This window comes from Nerophis ophidion, linkage group LG17, assembly GCF_033978795.1.
Source record: "Nerophis ophidion isolate RoL-2023_Sa linkage group LG17, RoL_Noph_v1.0, whole genome shotgun sequence".
NCBI classification, from domain to species: domain Eukaryota; kingdom Metazoa; phylum Chordata; class Actinopteri; order Syngnathiformes; family Syngnathidae; genus Nerophis; species Nerophis ophidion.
The window spans coordinates 33,145,319-33,166,544 of record NC_084627.1 but is presented as its reverse complement, the minus strand read 5'-3'; the positions used below and the strand labels follow the sequence as shown (position 1 = coordinate 33,166,544).

Here is a 21,226-nt window from a genome sequence, read left to right as displayed (position 1 = left end):
AGACAGCTACTTGAGGTTTCCAGGTTCCAGCTTCCGCCACCCTTATCACGGCCATAGTGTCTTGGGAAAGACACTTCACCCACATTGCTCCCAGTGGTACCTACACAGGTGTATGATTGTACAGGACTCTCTTGAAATAAAATTCATAATCTCAATGGGACTTTCCTGGGTAAATAAAGGTAAAAATAACCTGAAATGTAAATGGTCTGTATTTGTATAACGCTTTACTATACCTGTAATGACACCTAAAGCACTTTACATTACACTGTACATCACATTAACCCATTCACACACACACACTCATACACTGATGGTGGGAGCTGTCATCCAAGGGGCTAACCACGACCCATCAAGAGCAAAGGTGAAGTGGACACGACAGTCGTGACTTGGATGGCGGAAGGTGGAATCGAACCTGGAACCTATAAGTTGTTGGCATGGCTGCTCTACCCTCTGTGCCACACTGCCCCGATCTGTCGTAACATTAGATTTGCGGTCCCATGTTTTGGATACTCAGGTGAAAGGAGGGGCTGAGCTTATAACCGATCACCTTTGTGGTGAGTCGGTTTCGATAGTGGGAGAGGAAGCAAAACAGACTTGGCAGGGCTGGAAACATCTGGCAGAGTCATCCATCAAAGAGTTTTAATTACCACCTTTGTGCCATCTCTGGGTTAAGGACGAAATCCTGCCCCAGGTCGAGGAGTTGAAGAACCTCAGGGTCTTGTTCACGAATGAATGGTCAGAATGGTCGAATGTCTACCTGGGGAGGTGCATAGGGCACATCTGACCAGTAAGAGACCACGGGAAAGACCCAGGACACGTTGTGGAGACTATGTCTATGTGGGAAAGCCTTGGGATCTCTCGGGAAGAGCTGGATATAATAGCTTGGGAAAGGGAAGTCTGGGTTTTTCTTTGCTTAGGCTGCTGCCCCCACAACCCAACTTCAAATAAGCGAAAGAAGATAATTGAATGCATGATGTTTGTTTTTTTAATTTAGGGAATATTATTTTAATATATCTCATCAATGAAAAATATGTCTTTTATTATGCACTTTCTTGTGTTTGAGTCGTTTTAGACACACAAATGCACTGGTGATGCCATACACGGCCTTGTGCACAGAATTAAGTGTCAGTATACATTTTTTGTGTTGTCTAGATTGCAATTCAGAAAAGGTTGTGTGCTGCTGGTTCAACGCCTTGCACACAGCCGTATATATATATATATATATATATATATATATATATATATATATATATATATATATATATATATATATATATCTCAGGGGTCGGCAACCATTTCACAAAATAAAAAAGACAATGGGAGCTGCAACCATTCTCGCGAATATCGGCTGGTGGTCACCCAGATAACAATAATAAGGGCGTGCTGTGAAGCCATTGCCTTTGACGCCGTTTATCAATGTACAAACATCTTGCCAGTCCAGTATCATGTTGTATGTGGCTTCCCCATGTACACGTACGAGATTGCAAGGCATACTGGGTGATACAGGCTACACTGACGGTTGTGAAATAAACAACTTTAACACTCTTACTAATATGCGGCGCACTGTGAACCCACACCAAACAAGAATGACAAACACATTTCGGGAGAACATCCTCACAGTAACACACTATAAACGCAACACAAACATTACCCAGAATCCCGTGCACCCATGACTCTTCCAGACTATATTATACACCCCGCTAGCACCAACCCCCCCCGTGCAGCGGTTGAGGTGGGCGGGGTTGAGGGCGCGGCGGTGTATAATATAGTCTGTCAGAGTCATGGATGCACGGGATTCTGGGTAATTTTTGTGTTGTGTTTATAATGTGTTACTGTGAGGATGTTCTCCCAAAATGTGTTTGTCATTCTTGTTTTGTGTGGGTTCACAGTGTGGCGCATATTAGTAAGATTGTTAAAGTTGTTTATATCACAACCTTCAGTGTAACCTGTATCACCCAGTATGCCTTACAATCTCGTACGTGTGATGATAGAAGCAGCGAAATGCATGCTTCCGGCCGGCACGCATGGCATAGCATAGCATAGCATAGCATGGCGTAAAGGCGGGCGTGATGGCATTTTGTAGAGGACGTTAAAAGTAAATCCATTAAAAGTAAATCCATAACGGCACGCCCTCAATATTGTAGTCAGAGTGAAATCCGGAGAATGTTGACCCCAGGTGATGTCCGGGAGAGGCACCAAAATCCGGAATCCCCCTGTAACAATCGGGGGGTCGGCGATTTATGTAGCTGAGCCACATCAGAGTGGCCAAATAGCCGCATGCGGCTCCGGAGCCGCAGGTTGCCGACCCCTGATATATATATATATATTAGGGATGCACCGAATAATCGGTAACCGAATATATTCGGCCGAATATGGCTTTTTTTGCCATATTCGGCCTTCGGTGGAATGAGTTAAATGCAAGGCCGAATAGTGGCGTATGATGCAATTTTTTGACGCGGTGACGCAAATCAACCAACGTGCAGTAACGCGGTGACGTTGTAACCCGGCGCCTTCGGAAAAATGTCAGCTGTGTGGAGATATTTTAACGTGTCGGAAAGTGACAAAAGTATTGCACTTTGCAACGAATGTTCAGCCAAACTGTCTCAAGGAGGTGCCTCGTAGCCGACGTCTTTGAGAGGACGAAAAAGTTTGTGACTGACAGTGCCAAAGCAAACGGAATTACAAAGAAGGTAATGGAGTTTATGGATTTGGATGATCAACCGTTTAGTGTAGGGGAGGACATTGGCTTTCGGAGACTGATGGAGCACATTGAACCAGGTTATACAATACCGAGCAGACGATATTTCTCTGATGTGTGCTCTTTACATTGTGTGTGTGCTGTTTACATCATTAGCCTGTTGTGTAGGCTACCTGTATAAGTGTATGAGGTTACAAGCACACACTTATTGAGATTTAGTGGGGCCTCTGTTTACATTATTAGCCCTTTGTGTAGGCTACCTATACAAGTGCATGACGTTACAAGTACACACTTAATTGAGATTTACTTGAGCCTTCTGTTTACATTATCAGTCTATCTACTGTGGCTAAGCAGACTTTTGCGAAAAGGACAATAATTCATTTTTTGTGGGTTTATCCACTTTAATGCACTTTATTTTTTTTGGAATGCATGTTTTGTTTTAAGGCCTAATATAAATGAAAAACTTTGTGCTTTTTTTGAAAAGCAAAGACCACTGGAATATTAAAAAATGTCAATATTCAATAAAAATGTACTTTATTTAAAAAACATGTCTAAAAATGTATTTTAGGCTATTTATGCAATATAAAAAAAATTGTGCAGAACTGCACTCATTATTCGGTATTCAGTATTCGGCCTTTGGCCAAACGTTTAAACTTTATTCGGCTTCGGCTTCGGCCACAAATTTTCATTTCGGTGCATCCTAAATATATATATATATATATATATATATATATATATATATATATATATATATATATATATATATGTATATATATACACGTAAATATATTCATATATTGTATTTGTATTGAACCATTTCGGTACAGGAGTTTCGTTCGGAGGTGTACAGACCGAGTTTGGACACGGACTTACAGTATTAGGTAGCGCACCGCACGTTGTGTAAACAATGCAGAGCGAGGGGTAAAGAAAAGTTAATCTGAGAGGCTGAGTTGACTTAAAACTGTTTAATGTTGCACTTTTTATATGTAGAAGAAAGGTTTTGTCATTTTATTTAATCTTTTTTAACAACTTGTGGCAGTTTAATGTTGATTGACCTGGACCCCGACTTAAACAAGTTGAAAAACTTATTGGGGTGTTAGCAATTAGTGGTCAATTATATGGAATATGTACTGTACTGTGTAATCTACTAATAAAAGTCTCAATCAATCAATCAAAAAAAGCACTTTATAAGTAGAAAGGTTTTGTTAACAACCGATTCTGAGCCTTATCTTATTTAGTTATGTTGATCACATAAACCCTGGCAATGGACCCTGTGTGTATATGTATGTTATGCCATTGTTTACAAATTTGGTAAATAAATAACCCCAAAAATTACATTTTGTTGTTTTCTTACTGTACAGTAAATGAACAAACCGTGACCTCTAAACCGAGGTACGTACCGAACCGAAATTGTTGTGTACCGTTACACCCGTACTATATATATATATATGTATATATATATATATAGATACACACACACACACACATATTCACATAGACAATTAGACATACCGCATGAAGACACCTTTGTTTTGTTGCCTGTTGCGAGTCTTTTGCCATTCATTTCAAGTTACTGAACCTTGCCTGACCTAATAAACACGGCATGTACTTTTTTGAGGTCTACTACACAGTTACGGCCTTTTAACCTTCCACTTTCACATCGGATGAAGCCATAAAAGCTCATGTCGTTCCTCCTGGCTGTCATAGATTGACCACATCCGACGGCAGATAATAGCTTTGATAAAAAGGACAACAACCCAGTTACCTTTTGATCTCAGCTGACCGGTAATGCGTGACTGATGGGACAAAACGTCTGTTCACAATGCTCCCTGACATTATCAGTGTGACCTGGATTCACTCTTTGAAATCCATCACCATAACAGGACATAACGCGCATGTTAGAGTAGTTTGCAACTTGCTTAGAGTTATTGTCTTTGTCAATTTTCATAACATAAAATAAAAGCTTATGTGTTGTTGTGCAGGAAAGCACACCACATTATAGCGTCTTTTGTGAAATATTTCAGCATCAAAAAAATATCTTTAACAGCATCCATCCATCATCTTCCGCTTATCCGTGGTCGGGTCGCGGGGGCAACAGCTTAAGCAGGGAAACCCAGACTTCCCTCTCCCCAGCCACTTCGTCTAGCTCTACCCGGGGGATCCCGAGGCGTTCCCAGGCCAGCCGGGAGACATAGTCTTCCCAACGTGTCCTGGGTCTTCCCCGTGGCCTCCTACCGGTTGGACGTGCCCTAAACACCTCCCTAGGGAGGCGTTCAGGTGGCATCCTGACCAGATGCCCGAACCACCTGATCTGGCTCCTCTCGATGTGAAGGAGGAGCGGCTTTACTTTGAGTCCCTCCCGGATGGCAGAGCTTCTCACCCTATCTCTAAGGGAGAGCCCCGCCACACGGCGGAGGAAACTCATTTCGGCCGCTTGTACCCGTGATCTTATCCTTTCGGTCATGACCCAAAGCTCATGACCATAGGTGAGGATGGGAACGTAGATCGACCGGTAAATTGAGAGCTTTGCCTTCCGGCTCAGCTCCTTCTTCACCACAACGGATCGGTACAACGTCCGCATTACTGAAGACGCCGGTACAACGTCCGCATTACTGGAGACGCCGCACTGATCCGCCTGTCGATCTCACGATCCACTCTTCCCTCACACGTGAACAAGACTCCTAGGTACTTGAACTCTTCCACTTGGGGCAGGGTCTCCTCCCCAACCCGGAGATGGCATTCCACCCTTTTCCGGGCGAGAACCATGGACTCGGACTTGGAGGTGCTGATTCTCATTCATTCTCTTTAACAGCATATACTAGCAAATATTCACGCTGAACAACAGGGACATATACAGCTAAATAACGAGAGAAAAAATAAACTCCACACCATCGAAACAACTGCAGACATGAATTGTAGATGAGACTAATATTTGTAGCAGGAAATCAACTTCAAACTAACGTATTATTTTTCTCATTAGCGTCACGATAGCAGCACAACACTCATTATGTCAATCAAATATGGTATTTAGCGATGCACAAATTATTTAATGTTGTTTTTCACAGATTAATGCTTAATTTGTGGACCTCTCAGATGTACAGAAATGTGCCTTTAATAGTTTCCTATGTAAATACCGTCAGTGTTAAGTGAAGTGAGGTAGCAGTAACCTCTTGGTGAGGATAAATGGTTTGAATCTTTAAAAAAATATAATTTCCTGAAGAGTGTAAAAATCCACTGCATCCCATTATAATATTTGTTTCTAATGATCGCTTTTATATTTGCTTCTAAACCTTTCAAAATACGCTTAAATCGACACTGATTCATGTTTCTTTGGCTTCCAAGACTTTGGTCTATTGTTCTGTACTGTGTTTCAATGTATTGTTTATTTTCCTATCATATAAAATCTTAATTACGTGGTGGTGTAATAATTGTCAGTGTATTTCTGATTGTGATTTAGCTTTTGTGATATTTGTGACTTCCTGTGTTTTAATGCTACTGCATTACTTTCTGTTTATTTCATACAGAAATAAATAAGCCACCTGCTTCTGCTAAAAACACCACTGAGTCCCCTAAACATATGTATCAAAAAATGTGGAAATACCCACTTTGATGATCAAATGCTTTGATACCTAAGCACAGTCACACATATGCACAGTAATATGCTGTATTAATTATTTTAACGCCTATCAACTACATAAAATTACATGATTATTTTGCTTAAGTGACTATGATGGTGGTACCCAAAGTAAATATAAAACAGTCATTGAACCATTTTAGAGTACAAGCAGTTATGGGCAAGCTATTTGGAAAATGTAGTAAACTAAGCTACAAGTTACTCTCGATTAAATGTAGCTAAGCTACAGGGGAAGCTATTCCCAGTGTATTGTTTTAGGCTACAGGCTACAGGCTATATATATATATATATATATATATATATATATATATATATATATATGTGTGTGTGTGTGTGTGTGTACACAGGGTGTGTGTGACGCGTCTAATGCAGTAGAAGTAGAGAGATGTCTGTAGATAGTGCATGTTGCTTTGTGCTTGCTACTCTCTGCTTACAGCTACCGCCGCCAGCTAGCCCCCCTCAGGGGGTGAAAAGAGTAGCCGTGTGCGTAAGTCTCCTCCTGCTGGTACAAAGCCTCTCCACCACCAAGACTCCTTCAGTGCCTCCTCGTGGCCACACACGGATAAGGGTCTTTGCAGACCCCGAACTAAACTGAAGGGGATCTCGGAGCAGCAGTGGGCCCCAGAGATGTGGCGTATAGGCCCACCATTGTGTGGAACACACCCTGACGGCCGTCAACCCTGCCCCAACTATGGATAAATAGCCCCATTGCCTTGTGGGTCAGCTTATTTAGGCAAAGGCTAAGGGAGCACACCCTAACAGAAAAGCAATGTGCTGGTGGTGCGCAATAGGCGGGCCTTGAAGGAATAAGGACCCGACAACCTCCTGCAGTCATGGCGAGGGACTGGCCGTCATGGGCTCACCCATGCCACCTGGTTTACCTCATTGTGGCGAAGATAGTGCTACTGGAGAAAGCGCACCTCCTTTGGCACTGAAATATTTCCTTGCGCAGGTACCCACTTCTGACCATAGTGAACAGTACCTGGATTTACATCTGGTTGAAGTCTGACGGCGATGGGGTTTCTGGCGACGGGAGCAGGTTTGAATGGACTGGAAGCTCTTAGCTAGAACCCTGCACGGCAGCAGCACAGGGTATAGGTCGCTAACAGCTCAGTTGAGTGGAAGCTGTTTTCGGCAGACCCCTGGGTGTTTGAGCAGCCTTATCTAGGGACGGCACTGCTCACCTCAACTGAGGATGGGCCTAGAAAAGGTGGCCTAAAAATTGCCCACTCAATCTCGCCTGGATAGGATACCGCACCTATCGGGCCATTCCATATACCCGCGGTCGAAATAAAAATAAAAATAGAAAATCTTGCAACTTGAAACTGGCAACATGGAATGTAAGGACTCTCCTGGACTCGTACGGCACTTCTGACAGACCTCACAGGAGAACTGCCTTGGTTGCTGCAGAGCTGAATCGCTACAACATTGACATTGCAGCCCTGAGTGAGACCAGGATCCTGGATGAAGGCTCTCTAACTGAGGAAGGTATGGGCTACACATTCTTCTGGAAAGGCTACCGCTCAGGAGGACAACATCTGCATGGTGTAGGACTGGCCATCAAAAACACCCTGCTGCCAAGACTCACTGAAACACCTGTCGGCATTAGTGAGAGACTAATGACCCTCCGTATCCCCCTGGTCAGGAATCGCTACGCCACAATTCTCAGTGCCTATGCACCAACCCTGCCATCTGAGAGTGGGGTCAAGGATTCCTTCTACCAGTCACTTGATGAGGCTCTCTGCCGGATCCCCAAGAATGACAAGATTTTCTTGCTTGGGGATTTTAATGCCCGAGTGGGACAGAACAGCAGGATTTGGAGTGGAGTACTTGGCAAACATGGAGTTGGTCAGGTTAACTCAAATGGGATGAGATTGCTTACTCTCTGCTCAGAGCATAACCTAACCATAACCAACACCATCTTCCAGCAGAAGGCTAAATATAAGACTTCATGGATGCACCCTCGTTCTAAACATTGGCACCTCATAGACTATATCATAGTGAGGCGTAGTGACATCAAAGATGTCCTCACCACCCGTGCCATGAGAGGTGCAGAGTGCTGGACAGATCATCATCTGATTATGGCCAATGTCCACATGCAAGTGCGCCCCCCCTTGAGACGGCAAAGACCCAAAAGGAAGAAGCTAGACTGCGCCCGCCTGGAAAACCCTGACCTAAGAAATGACTTTCGCCGCTCCCTGGCTGAAAAACTTGGGGAGGTGGAGTCTTCCTTGAACTCTTCTGAGAACTCTATTGACCAGAACTGGAACTCTATCAGCTCGGCTATCCATGAGGCAGCAGCCCAAACAATCGGCTTCAAGAGCAAGTACCACCAAAACTGGTTTGATGAAAACTCGGACACCATCCATGTCCTGTTGAAGGATATGCACAGAGCACGCAGGGCAACCCTAGAGAACCCTTCATCCAGTAGCGCCAGGCAGAAATGGCAGAGAGCTCGAGGAGAAGTGCAAAGGGCTGTTAGAAGGATGCAGAATGAGTGGTGGAGAAAAAAGGCACATGAGATCCAAACCTTTGCCGATAAAAATGACATGCACAACTTCTACAATGCTGTCAAGAAGACCTACGGCCCAACAAACCGCTGCATCACTCCCCTGAAAACAGCAGACGGCCTGTGTACCTTGAAGGACCAATCTAGCATCTTGCTGAGATGGGCGGAACACTTTAGCACCCTATTGAATCAGGAATCTGATGCAGACCCCACTGTTCTGGATGAACTGCCTACATTTCCCGTCATGCACAATCTGGACGAGCCCCCAACCTTCCTGGAGGTCCGATCAGCGACCTGCTCCCTCAAAAACAACAAATCCCCCGGTAATGACAACATCCCGGCTGAACTGCTGAAGCAAGGAGGATACTTCTGCACAAGAACATTGCACCGGTGGATCACACAAGTCTGGGCTGAAGAGAATGTCCCACAACAATGGAGAGACGCCAATGTAGTCACTATCTACAAGAACAAGGGTGACAAGGCTGTCTGTGGCAACAGTAGGGGCATTTCACTCCTTGCTGTTGCCGGTAAAGTTCTGGCAAAAGTGATGCTCCAGAGGCTGATTAATAACATCACTGAGTCGATTCTGCCTGAATCACAGTGCGGGTTTAGAAAGAGTAGGAGCACAGTGGACATGATTTTCACAGCTAGACAGCTGCAGGAAAAATGTAGGGAACAACACCAGGACCTTTTCATGGCCTTTGTCGACCTCTCCAAAGCCTTCGACACGGTTGAGAGGGAACTTTTATGGGAAGTCCTCCTCAGGTGTGGCTGTCCCATTAAGTTTGTTAACATCCTCCGTCAGTTTCATGATGGAATGACTGCTCGAGTGACCATAGGAGGTCAAGAGTCTGCCCCCTTCCCTGTACATACAGGGGTAAGGCAGGGTTGTGTACTAGCACCAGTGCTTTTCAACATCTTCTTGCTATGTGTTACCAAGCTTCTCCACAAGGAGATTGAGGACAGGAGCGGTGTGACAGTGGACTTTCGTTGAGATGGCAACCTCTTTAATATCAGGAGGCTTCAGGCTACGACCAAACTTCAAAGGGAGAGAATTGTTGAGTTGCAGTACACAGATGACTGTGTTCTTGTATCTCACAGCCCACAAGACCTCCAGTCTGTTCTTGCTGCTGCGGTGAGAGCGTACAGCAGGATGGGACTGACCGTCAACACCAGCAAGACGGAAGTAGTCTGCCAGTGGAGCTCCAACAAGCCATCTACATCTCCTGTCTTCACTGTTTCTGGAGAACAAATAGCAGTCGTTCCATCCTTCAAATACCCGGGGAGCATTCTTTCTAGTGACAACACTGTTGATAGTGAGGTCCAGAACAGGATTAAGCAGGCAGCGGTAGCTTTTGGGAGACTCAGGCGTCGGGTCTTCCAAAACAAGAACCTCCATCTCCACACAAAGGTCTCTGTCTATCAAGCCATCTGCCTCACTACCCTCCTCTACAGCTGTTAAGCCTGGGTAACCTACACCCGCCACATCAAGGTCCTAGAGCAGTTCCACATACGTTGCCTACAGCGCATCCTGGGGATTACATTCTGAAATACTCTCAAAAACCAACTGCAGGGGTATTGAGGCCATGATCACCCTGCACCAACTACGATGGCTGGGCCACGTAGTAAGGATGCCCTCAGACCGCCTGCCTCGCAAAGTGCTATACGGCCAGCTACACCATGGTCGTCGCTCTGCTGGAGGGCAGAAAAAACGATATAAAGACCACCTGAAGACTGCACTAAGGAAGTGTAAAATCAGACCTGAGGCCCTGGAGGGTGTGGCTGCTGAACGTAACACCTGGCGTCAGTTGTGCCAGGATGGCAACCGGCTGCTGGAAGAGGATAGGACAGCCAGGAGACAGGAGAAAAGACTCAGGAGGAATACACCTACAGTTGCTGTTTCCACCACCACATTTACATGCCCTACCTGGAGTAGGATCTGTGCATCCAGGATAGGGCTATTCAGCCACCAACGAACTCACCGATAGAAGTGGATGTCGTCATCGGACTCGATGGACAACCATAAGCAAGTAAGCAAATATATATAATCCATTTTCTACCGCTTATTCCCTTTGTGGGGTCGCGGGGGGCGCTGGCGCCTATTTCAGCTACAATCGGGCGGAAGGCGCGGTACACTCTGGACAAGTCGGCACCTCATCGCAGGGCCAACACAGATAGACAGACAACATTCACATCCACATTCACACACTAGTGCCAATTTAGTGTTGCCAATCAACTTATCCCCAGGTGCATGTCTTTGGAGGTGGGAGGAAGCCGGAGTACCCGGAGGGAACCCACGCATTCACGGGGAGAACATGCAAACTCCACACAGAAAGATCCCGATGCTGGGATTGAACCCAGGACTGCAGGACCTTCGTATTGTGAGGCAGACGCACTAACCCTCTGCCACCGTGAAGCCCTTATACATACATACATACATACATATATATATATATATATATATATATATATATATATATATATATATATATATATATATATATATATATACATATATATATGTATATATATATATATATATATGTATATATATATATATATATATATATATATATATATATATATATATATATATATATATATGTATACCGTATTTTTCGGATTATAATTCGCTCCGGAGTATAGCTATTAACATGGATCAATTCATCGTTGGTGGTAACTTATAAAAAGTGAGAAGGGCTGAACAAGAATGGCACCGAAAAGGAAATCATGTACTGCAGATTACAAGCTGGACGTAGTGAAATATGGAGCAGAAAATGACAAGAGGAAATGGCGCATACTTTTGGAGTTGGCAGAGTTGTTTAGAAGCGACATCGCGGAAGAAGATTTCATGAGATTTATCGATTAGGAGTGACAGATTGTTTGGTAAACGTATAGCATGTTCAATATGTTATAGTTATTTGAATGACTCTTACCATAATATTAACATACCAGGCACCTCCTCCGTTGGTTATTTATGCGTCATATAACCAGAGGTGGGTAGTAACGCGCTACATTTACTCCGTTACATCTACTTGAGTAACTTTTGGGATAAATTGTACTTCTAAGAGTAGTTTTTATGCAACATACTTTTACTTTTACTTGAGTATATTTATAGAGAAGAAACGCTACTTTTACTTCGCTCCATTTATCTACATTCAGCTCGTTACTCGCTACTTTTTTTTATCGATCTATTTATTAATGTTTGTTTTGGTTTTTCAAAATAGGATCTACGCATGCCTGCGTTTCACCAATCACATGTAGTCACTGGTGACGTTGGACCAATCAAACAGAGCCAGGCGGTCACGTGACCGACACACGTCGAATCCGACTTAAAAAAGTTGAAAAACTTATTAGGGTGTTCGAAATATGTACTGTACTGTGAAATCTACTAATAAAAGTTTCAATCAATCAATCAAAAGTCTAAAGGAAAAAAGACACTTTTTATTTCAACCATGCTTCCCGTCAAAAGCCTAAAGGCTGATCGCACAGTTCCTGTCTTCACAATAAACGTGCCGCTCCATCACGCCTGCGCTAACAAAATAAGAGTCTCCGAAAACCAGCGCAAACAGGCTAGCAAGCTACGGAGTTTGCCGCCAATGTATTTATTGTAAAGTGTATAAAAACGAATATAGAAGCTGGACAAATAAGATGCCAAAAACCAACAACTTTCATGTGGTATTAGACAGAAAGGAAGAACTTTCTTTCTCCTCCATTTGAAAACGTGGACGTTTTCAGCACTACTGTCTGATTCCAATCAATGCAAGTCATCAGAATCAGGTAATACACCAACTTCTATTCTTGTCTTCATGAAAGATAGGAATCTCTGTGTTGAACATGCATGTATATTCATTAAAACACCTTTAACATATCAACAAAAACGGCAAAATAAATACATATAAATGATATACTGTATATATATATATATATATATATATATATATATATATATATATATATCCATCCATCCATCCATCCATCCATCCATTTCCTGCCGCTTATTCCCTTTTGAGGTCGCGGGGGGCGCTGGCACCTATCTAAGCTACAATCGGGCGGAAGGCGGTGTACACCCTGGACATATTAATATATATAACACGTGTGTGTATGTATATATGAGGTAGATCACCTCGACTTGGTCCTTTATTAAATAACTGATTGACGTTGAAAAACTTATTGGGGTGTTAACATTTAGTGGTCAATTGTACGGAATATGTACTGTACTGTGCAATCTACTAATACAAGTTTCAATCATTCAATCAATGAATGCCTACTGAGCTGATGGTGCTGTTAAGTTATTGTGGCTCAATTTGCCTTTTTTTTATTTTAATGTATTATTATTTAATATATTATTGTTTTAGTTGCTTAAGAGATATTCCTGGCTGTGAATTTGCTGATTGCTATTTTTATTTTGTTGTGCATTATTTGTTGCCGTAATGAGGTTACACATCAGTTACTCAGTACTTGAGTAGTTTTTTCACAACATAGTTTTTACTTTTACTCAAGTAAATATTTGGGTGACTACTCCTTACTTTTACTTGAGTAATAAATCTCTAAAGTAACAGTACTCTTACTTGAGTACAGTTTTTGGCTACTCTACCCACCTCTGCATATAACGTACACTTATTCAGCCTGTTGTTCACTATTCTTTATTTATTTTAAAGTGCCTTTCAAATGTCTATTCCTGGTGTTGGATTTTATCAAATAAATTTCCCCCAAAAATGCGACTTATACTCCAGTGCGACGTATATATGTTTTTTTCCTTCTTTATTATGCATTCTCGGCCGGTGCGACATACACTCTGGAGCAATTTATAATGGTACTGACCAAATATACTGCATATGAAATAACTCATAGATACCTGACGGAAAATAAATGTACATAAAATACAATAAGATAACTAAATTATGTTTCTTAACTAAACTTTCAACAACAACGAAAAATAAAGTACAAATGAAAATACAGCTTCATCACTTAAAGTCATCATTTCTGGGCTTAATAAATGTCTCCAGACTTCTTCTGTTATTTTGATACTCTCGTTAAAGGTCTACTGAAATGAGATTTTCTTATTTAAACGGGGATAGCAGGTCCATTCTATGTGTCATACTTGATCATTTCGCGATATTGTCATATTTTTGCTGAAATGATTTAGTAGAGAACATCCACGATAAAGTTCGCAACTGGAGAAAAGCCCTGCCTCTATCGGAAGTCGCAGACGATGACGTCACATGTTGAGGGCTCCTCACATATTCACATTGATTTTAATGGGAGCCTCCAACAAAAACAGCTATTCGGACCGAGAAAACGACAATTTCCCCATTAATTTGAGCGAGGATGAAAGATTCGTGTTTGAGGATATTGATAGCGACGGACTAGAAAAACAAAACAAAAAAAACAAGTAAAAAAAAAAAAAGCGATTGCTTTGAGACGGATTCATATGTTTTTAGACACATTTACTAGGATAATTCTGGGAAATCCCTTATCTTCCTATTGTGTTGCTAGTGTTTTAGTGAGTTTAACAGTACCTGATAGTCGGAAGTGTACGTCCACGACCGGGTGTTGACGCGCAGTGTTTCGGGGAAGTCGACGGCAGCTGTATGGGCGGCACAAGCTCAGCTGATCTCCGGTAAGAAGCGACTTTTTAACCACAATTTTCTCACCGAAACCTGCTGGTTGACATTCGGTTGGGATCCATGTCCGCTCTGATCCATAGTAAAAATTCACCTCCGTGATTTTTAAACAAGGAATCACCGTGTGTTTGTGTGGCTAAAGGCTAAAGCTTCCCACCTCCATCTTTCTATTTTGACTTCTCCATTATTAATTTAACAAATTGCAAAAGATTCAGCTACACGGATCTCCAAAATACTGTGTAATTATGCCGATAAAGCAGACGACTTTTAGCTGTATGTGTGTGCAGCGCTAATATTCCTAACAGCCCGTGACGTCAAGCGTACACGTCATCATTACGCGACGTTTTCAAGAAAAAACTCCCAGGAAATTTAAAATTGCAAATTAGTAAACTAAAAAGGCTGTATTGGCATGTGTTGCAATGTTAATATTTCATCAGACTGTGTGGTGGATAGTAGTGGGTTTCAGTAGTTCTTTAATGCCACAAGTGGTGGGAAAGTGTAGTCAATCAGAGAAATTTTTGGCGGACCTTCTGGGGGCGCTCGTGGCCCAAAAATGGATCAGGGAACCGGTAATTTTCAGGGATGATATAGTACCGAATATGATTCTTTGTTATCGCGTTACTATACTAATACCGGTATACCATACAACTGTAATCCCTCGTAAATATTCACATTTCCTCTATCAGTTCCAACTTACCCAGACCTTATTTTCATTTTCACCAGCAGTTGGAATATTGTGAGGCTTCATTCATGTTCATGTTAGCAACGTTTGTGTTCGCTGATCCAGATTATTATTGTATTCTGGAACAATATATATTTGTCCAATCTCAACAAACTCCATTTTTCAACCGTGTATAACATGACGAGGCATGTAAACGGGGGCGGTGTCGTACCCAGGCTCCGTCAAAGAAGAAGGTAGACGGCCCGCCGACAGAATGACAAAGGGGTTAATACTGTCACAAAAGATTGTTGTATACAGTATGTATATGAAAATGTGCTGCTCATATCCCCGCGTATGGTGCGTTGAAAAGGGAATAGCATCAAAATGGAAGTGCCATGGTGCTGCCCTGCCTAAGCCTCCGTTTTGTGTTTGCTTGTGAGCAATGGAGGGGCCAGAGGGCTGATGGGGGGGAAGACTTGATCAATTAAGAGAGATAGAGCAGCAAACGAAGAAAAATACATGCCCCCCTTTCACACCCCGTCTGTCCTCGCACAACCCTCTTCCATCTCCTTTTTTCTACACCTATGACAAGCATCGCTTTTTACTCCTGCCATATCCTTTTTGACAAGTACCGTATTTTTCGGATTATAAATCGCTCCGGAGTATACGTTGCACCTGCCGAAAATGCATAATAAAGAAGGAAAAAAAACATGTATACGTCGCACTGGAGTATAAGTCGCATTTTTAGGGGAAATTTATTTGATAAAATCCAACACCAATAATAGACATTTGAAAGGCAATTTAAAATAAATAAAGAATAGTGAACAACAGGCTGAATAAGTGTACGTTATATGACACATAAATAACCAACTGAGAAGGTGCCTGGTATGTTAACGTAACATATTATGGTAAGAGTCATTCAAATAACTATAACATATTGAACATGCTATACTTTTACCAAACAATCTGTCACTCCTAATCGATAAATCCCATGAAATCTTCTTCCTCGATGTCGCTTCTAAACAACTCTGCCAACTCAAAAAGTATGCGCCACTTCCTCTTGTCGTTTTCTGCTGCATATTTCACTACGTCCAGCTTGTAATCTGCAGAACATGATTTCTTTTTTGGTGCCATTTTTGTTCAGCCTTTCTCAGTTTTTATAAGTTACCGCCAACAATGAAATGATCCATGTTTATAGCTACGGCAGTAGTATGTAGCATATAGCAGTTAGCATTCCATGACCCACAATGCACTTCCGCCATGACCCTCACTCGTCGAATTCTTATTGGTCGACGTGTGTGTGATGATTGCGGACATTTTCTTCATCTCTTCCGCGATTGAGATAAATAATATTGATATTGTGTAATCTGCAGTACATGATTTCCTTTTCAATGCCATTTTTGTTCAGCGCTTCGCAGTTTTTATAAGTTACCTCCAACGATGAAATGATCCATTTTAATAGCTACGGCAGTAGCATATAGCAGTTAGCATTCCATGACCCACAATGCACTTCTGCCATGACCCTCCTCCGCCGAATTCTTATTGGTCGACGTGTGTATGATTGCTGACATTTTCTTCGTTTCTTCCGCGAATGAGATACATTATATTATTTGATATTTTACGGTAATGTGTTAATAATTTAACACATAAGTCGCTCCAGAGTATATATCGCACCCCCGGCCAAACTATGAAAAAAACTGCAACTTATAGTCCAAAAAATACAGTACAATTGCTTCTGCTGTACGTGGTTCTCGCACAAACCCTTGACTGATGTCGTCACACTCGCCCTTCCTCTTTCTTCTCTTTTATTTTGTGTACTCCCCTCCTTTTTTGTCTGGTCTGCTGGCCGCGCCTCCCCGTTGTCACGGCAACCACTCGTCCTGTTCTGTTGTCATTGAGTAGTTATGAATATTTAACAATTTCCGTCGTCAGGCACCCCTTCACATCTTTGTACGTCGTTCTCTCTGTGCTTTCCTTCTGCCTCCTTCCTTTCTTTGGATTATTTTCTCCCTCAAATGTCCACTCAAGTCTTTCCCCTGGCATTCGCCCAGTATGTATCACTTCTGAATGTCTGCCCTTCTGGCCTATTCACTGACTCTTTCTTACCCCTTCTTCCTTCCTCGCTGTATCTTCATCGACCTTATCCCTTGATTCTCACCCTGCAGCCCCCTTTTGTCAAAGACCATCAAGCTGGAAAGACTCCAGATTGAGGGATGTAGCCTCGGTTTAAAAGAAAGTCGGCAACATTTGCAGCATCGCTTTGATTTCCACTTACGTTGGCAGCTGAATCCTCTGTGGGTTTTGTTCCTCCTTCCTCTAGTAAGTCCGGTGCTGTCGGAACTGAGACGGGTAGCAGAGGGGATCGAGCCTTACCCGCCTGACCCAAAGAAGCTGTCTTCACCTGAGGCTTTGGAAGGCTTGCCGCTGTGTAAAGAAAAAAATATGTTTGACTTCAAAACATTATACATGGCACTGGGGACAGACCAATGGAATAACACGCTTTTCAAATGCAGGTCTCATGTTCTTGAAGTATGTATTCTTTCGGTTGGCAAAAATATATGAGAAATTGCTTAAATAATTATTATTAACTTCAAATTGTCTTGAAAGTGTGTGTGAATGATGAAGAGCTGACGCTGAACTAAAGTAGTGGACAGAAAATGTGCAATTTTGAGAGATGGTCTTGATATTCCTCCCCAAAATCTCATTTAATGCAAAATAAATTGCAGAGAGCGGTGCAGGTGAAAGACCTGTTAACCTAAACCAGGGGTCGGCAACACAAAACATTGAAAGAGCTACATTGGACCAACAATACGAAAAACCAATCTGTCTGGAGCCGCAAAAAATGAAAAGCCATATATATGTCAGGCTTGTCCCTGACAGTTTGGTTATGTTTTAGTTTTTCCTCCGTGTTTGTTTTTCCTTCCTGCCAGCGCTTTTATTTTGGTTGTTTCCTGCTTGTCTCCCTGAGCGCTGTTTCCCCCATATGCGGCTGATTGGCACCTGGCCACACCTGGTGTCAATCAGCCAGATGCTATGTAAACCTGCTTTGCCATCCTGTCTGGGCTGGAGTATTGTCATTACGACTTGTCATTGTCGTTACTACCTGTCGTTGAAGCCGTACCTGTATCCTGTAGCTGTTTGCAGCGTGCGGTCTTTTCGTTTCTAGTTCCGGTTTGCTGGTTCCTGTTTCCCGGTTTTCAGTTTTCATGTCTCCTAGTTCCTGTTTTTTTCTTAATTTTTGGACATTAAATTATTTTTTCCGGCACCAAGCCTGCCTTCTCTGCATCTCATGGTTTGTCACCAGCACTTTGTGACAATATAAGTCTAATGAAGACAACAACACATGATGTAAGTGTCAATATTAGCCTACTATCAAAATGTCTATGTGTTGCAGGCTGAAGCAAATATTCGTTGACAGAAATGTTGCAATTTAACATTTATTTTACACATTTTTACAACATTAGAGACCATTAATAAATCAGAGGCAACTCGGGTGAGATAAGTCCTGGAAATTACTGGCTTTTAATGGCCAAAGGTATATATGTGTGTGTCCAAGTTAGAGCAAATGTCAGGCTGTCTTCTTTTAACAGATTTATTACAATCTTTGGTAAGCTAGGTAATGTTTGCTGGGATCTGCAACAACATTGAACACAAACAATTATCTGTAATGCAGCCAATATTACATACAGATAATGTGTCATGAGACATGCAAAACTAAATTATATACAAAAAGGATAAAAGTATATTAAATTAGCTCAAATATGCCTATAAATAAGGCATAATTATGCAATATGTATATACAGCTAGCCTAAATAGCATGCTAGCATTTAATCAATCAATTATTTATATAGCCCTTAATCACAAGTGTCTCAAAGGGCTGCACAAGCCACAACTGCAAGCTTTGATTAGCTTGCAGACATGAACTGATCAAATATGCCTGATTAGCACTCCAACAAGTCAATAACATCAACAAAACTCACCGCGCACAGCAAAAAACTTTTGGTGGACAAAATTAGACAAAGAAGGAGTGGAAGATTTTACAAATAAACTGTTGCGTCACACTGTGGTGAGTTCAAGAACCGCCGAAATTAGTAGGACAGAATGATGTAAACCAAAAACTCTCGTCAGTGAAGTTTACACACAAACATATTAAACAGTGGGCTTTCTAACAATTGGCAAGGTTTGTGTCATGTTTGTCTTCAAACAAAAAACATACCTAAAACAAAAAACAAAAAACAAATTTCCCCCCATCTTTTCCCATATTCAATCCTTTTTAAAAAAATGCTCTATGGAGCCACTAGGGCGGCACTAGAGAGCAGAATGCGGCTCGAGAGCCGTGGCCTAAACCAATTAAATACTGATAAATGAAAATTAACTTCATAACTTTGCCATTATTGCTAAATAACCATATCCGTGTGTGTTTGTTTTCTGTGTTTTTCGTTTTTAATCAGGATACAAGAGGGTTCACTCTGTGCATTGCTGTTCGCACCTAGGCATAGTTATTCAATTAAATAATCAAATGAAAAGAGTGAAGCACAGAAAAGTAACACACTTAGGGATGGAAAAAAGGTGATTGCAAACCCAAATAATACATCCGATTAAAACCAGATGAGAAATTATGTTGAAAAGTAATGGCAACAAAAAAGATCACAAAACATGCCACCTGACCCAGTTTTTCCAACTGGGAACAAATGCACTTCAAAATGTTCACTATTTGTTGAAGCACAATTTTGAGATTGAGAGACTGTAATTGTAATTACAAGTTATTGACCTTCCAATTACAATGAGGGAAAAACTGTGATAAAAAACAATGTATTGCATTTTAAATGGTTACTTTCATTATTCCATTATTTTATTACATCAGTGCTTAATTTGTTCTCAAAATACTGTAATGCTTCATCTGACCGGGATCGTCAGCTCTTACTGGATCGGTTTGCAGCGACGATTGATCCGTGTTAAGAAAAGAATGAATGGGGGCCATGTATCGTGAGATTTTGAGCCAAAACCTCCTTCCATCAGTGAGAGCTTTGAATAGTTGACCAAATACTTATTTTCCACCATAATTTACCAGTAAATTCTTTAAAATTCCTACAATGTGAATTCCTGGATTTTTTTTCACATTCTGTCTCTCACAGTTGAAGTGTACCTATGATGAAAATTACAGACCTCTGTCATCATTTCAAGTGGGAGAACTTGCACAGTCGGTGGCTGACTAAACACTTTTTTGCCCCACTGTATTTATATTTCTCCTATTATTAAATATTTAATAATTCCTCTTCTGGTCATTTTTTATTCAGCGAACAATCCACTATCTGCTGTTGAACGCTAGTGTCTCTGCGGGTCACTTTGATCTGATTACACAGAGTTGCCATTGATTGATCTAAATGACAAGTTCATATGCGACTAAGTGGACCGTCTAACAGGAAACAGATTGGAGTCTGAGTCCTCCGGTCATTTGTCTGACCGATGAACCGTCATACAATTCATCCATTAAACACAAACTGACCAAACAGTGGAAATGCTATAACAATGCAGTAACTGTGTATTGACAAGACAACAAAGAAAAGTAGAGAAGAACATTTGTGTTGAAATTGCATGTGAATGCTGAAAACCTGAACGGAAAATGTGGAATTAGTGGTCAAGTGAAAATTTTGAGGATGATTTTTTGCTTGGGTGTTGTGGTACTGGAATAGTAGTATATATTGATACTTTTGGAAAATGTATCAGATTTGTGTTTTGCATAACAGCTAATTTTACTGAACAAAATAAAAAGACCAAAAACAAATGTCCACTGCAGAGGACACTGGTTTCCGGGAGGATATGACATTTTTTGGGGAATTCCCTGAAAATAGAGATAAATAGCCTGGGATGTACAAACCCTGTTTCCATATGAGTTGGGAAATTGTCTTGGATGTAAATATAAACGGAATACAATGATTTGCAAATTCCTTTCAACCCATATTCAGTTGAATATGCTACAAAGACAACATATTTGATGTTCAAACTGATAAATATTTTTTTTTATTTTTTGCAAATAATCATTAACTTTAGAATTTGATGCCAGCAACACTTGACTAAGAAGTTGGGAAAGGTGGCA

At 41.6% G+C, this 21,226-nt stretch overlaps 1 protein-coding gene across 2 annotated transcripts in view; it reads right to left on the bottom strand.

Annotated features, from left to right (window-relative positions):
* Positions 1 to 21,226, bottom strand: part of dcc (DCC netrin 1 receptor) — an 803,111-nt gene that overhangs the window by 14,748 nt on the left and 767,137 nt on the right. For both annotated transcript variants that reach the window (XM_061876767.1, XM_061876768.1), the window contains exon 28: positions 17,405 to 17,553. In XM_061876767.1, coding sequence (XP_061732751.1) covers positions 17,405 to 17,553 — 149 coding nt within the window. The remainder of the gene's footprint in view (positions 1 to 17,404; positions 17,554 to 21,226) is intronic.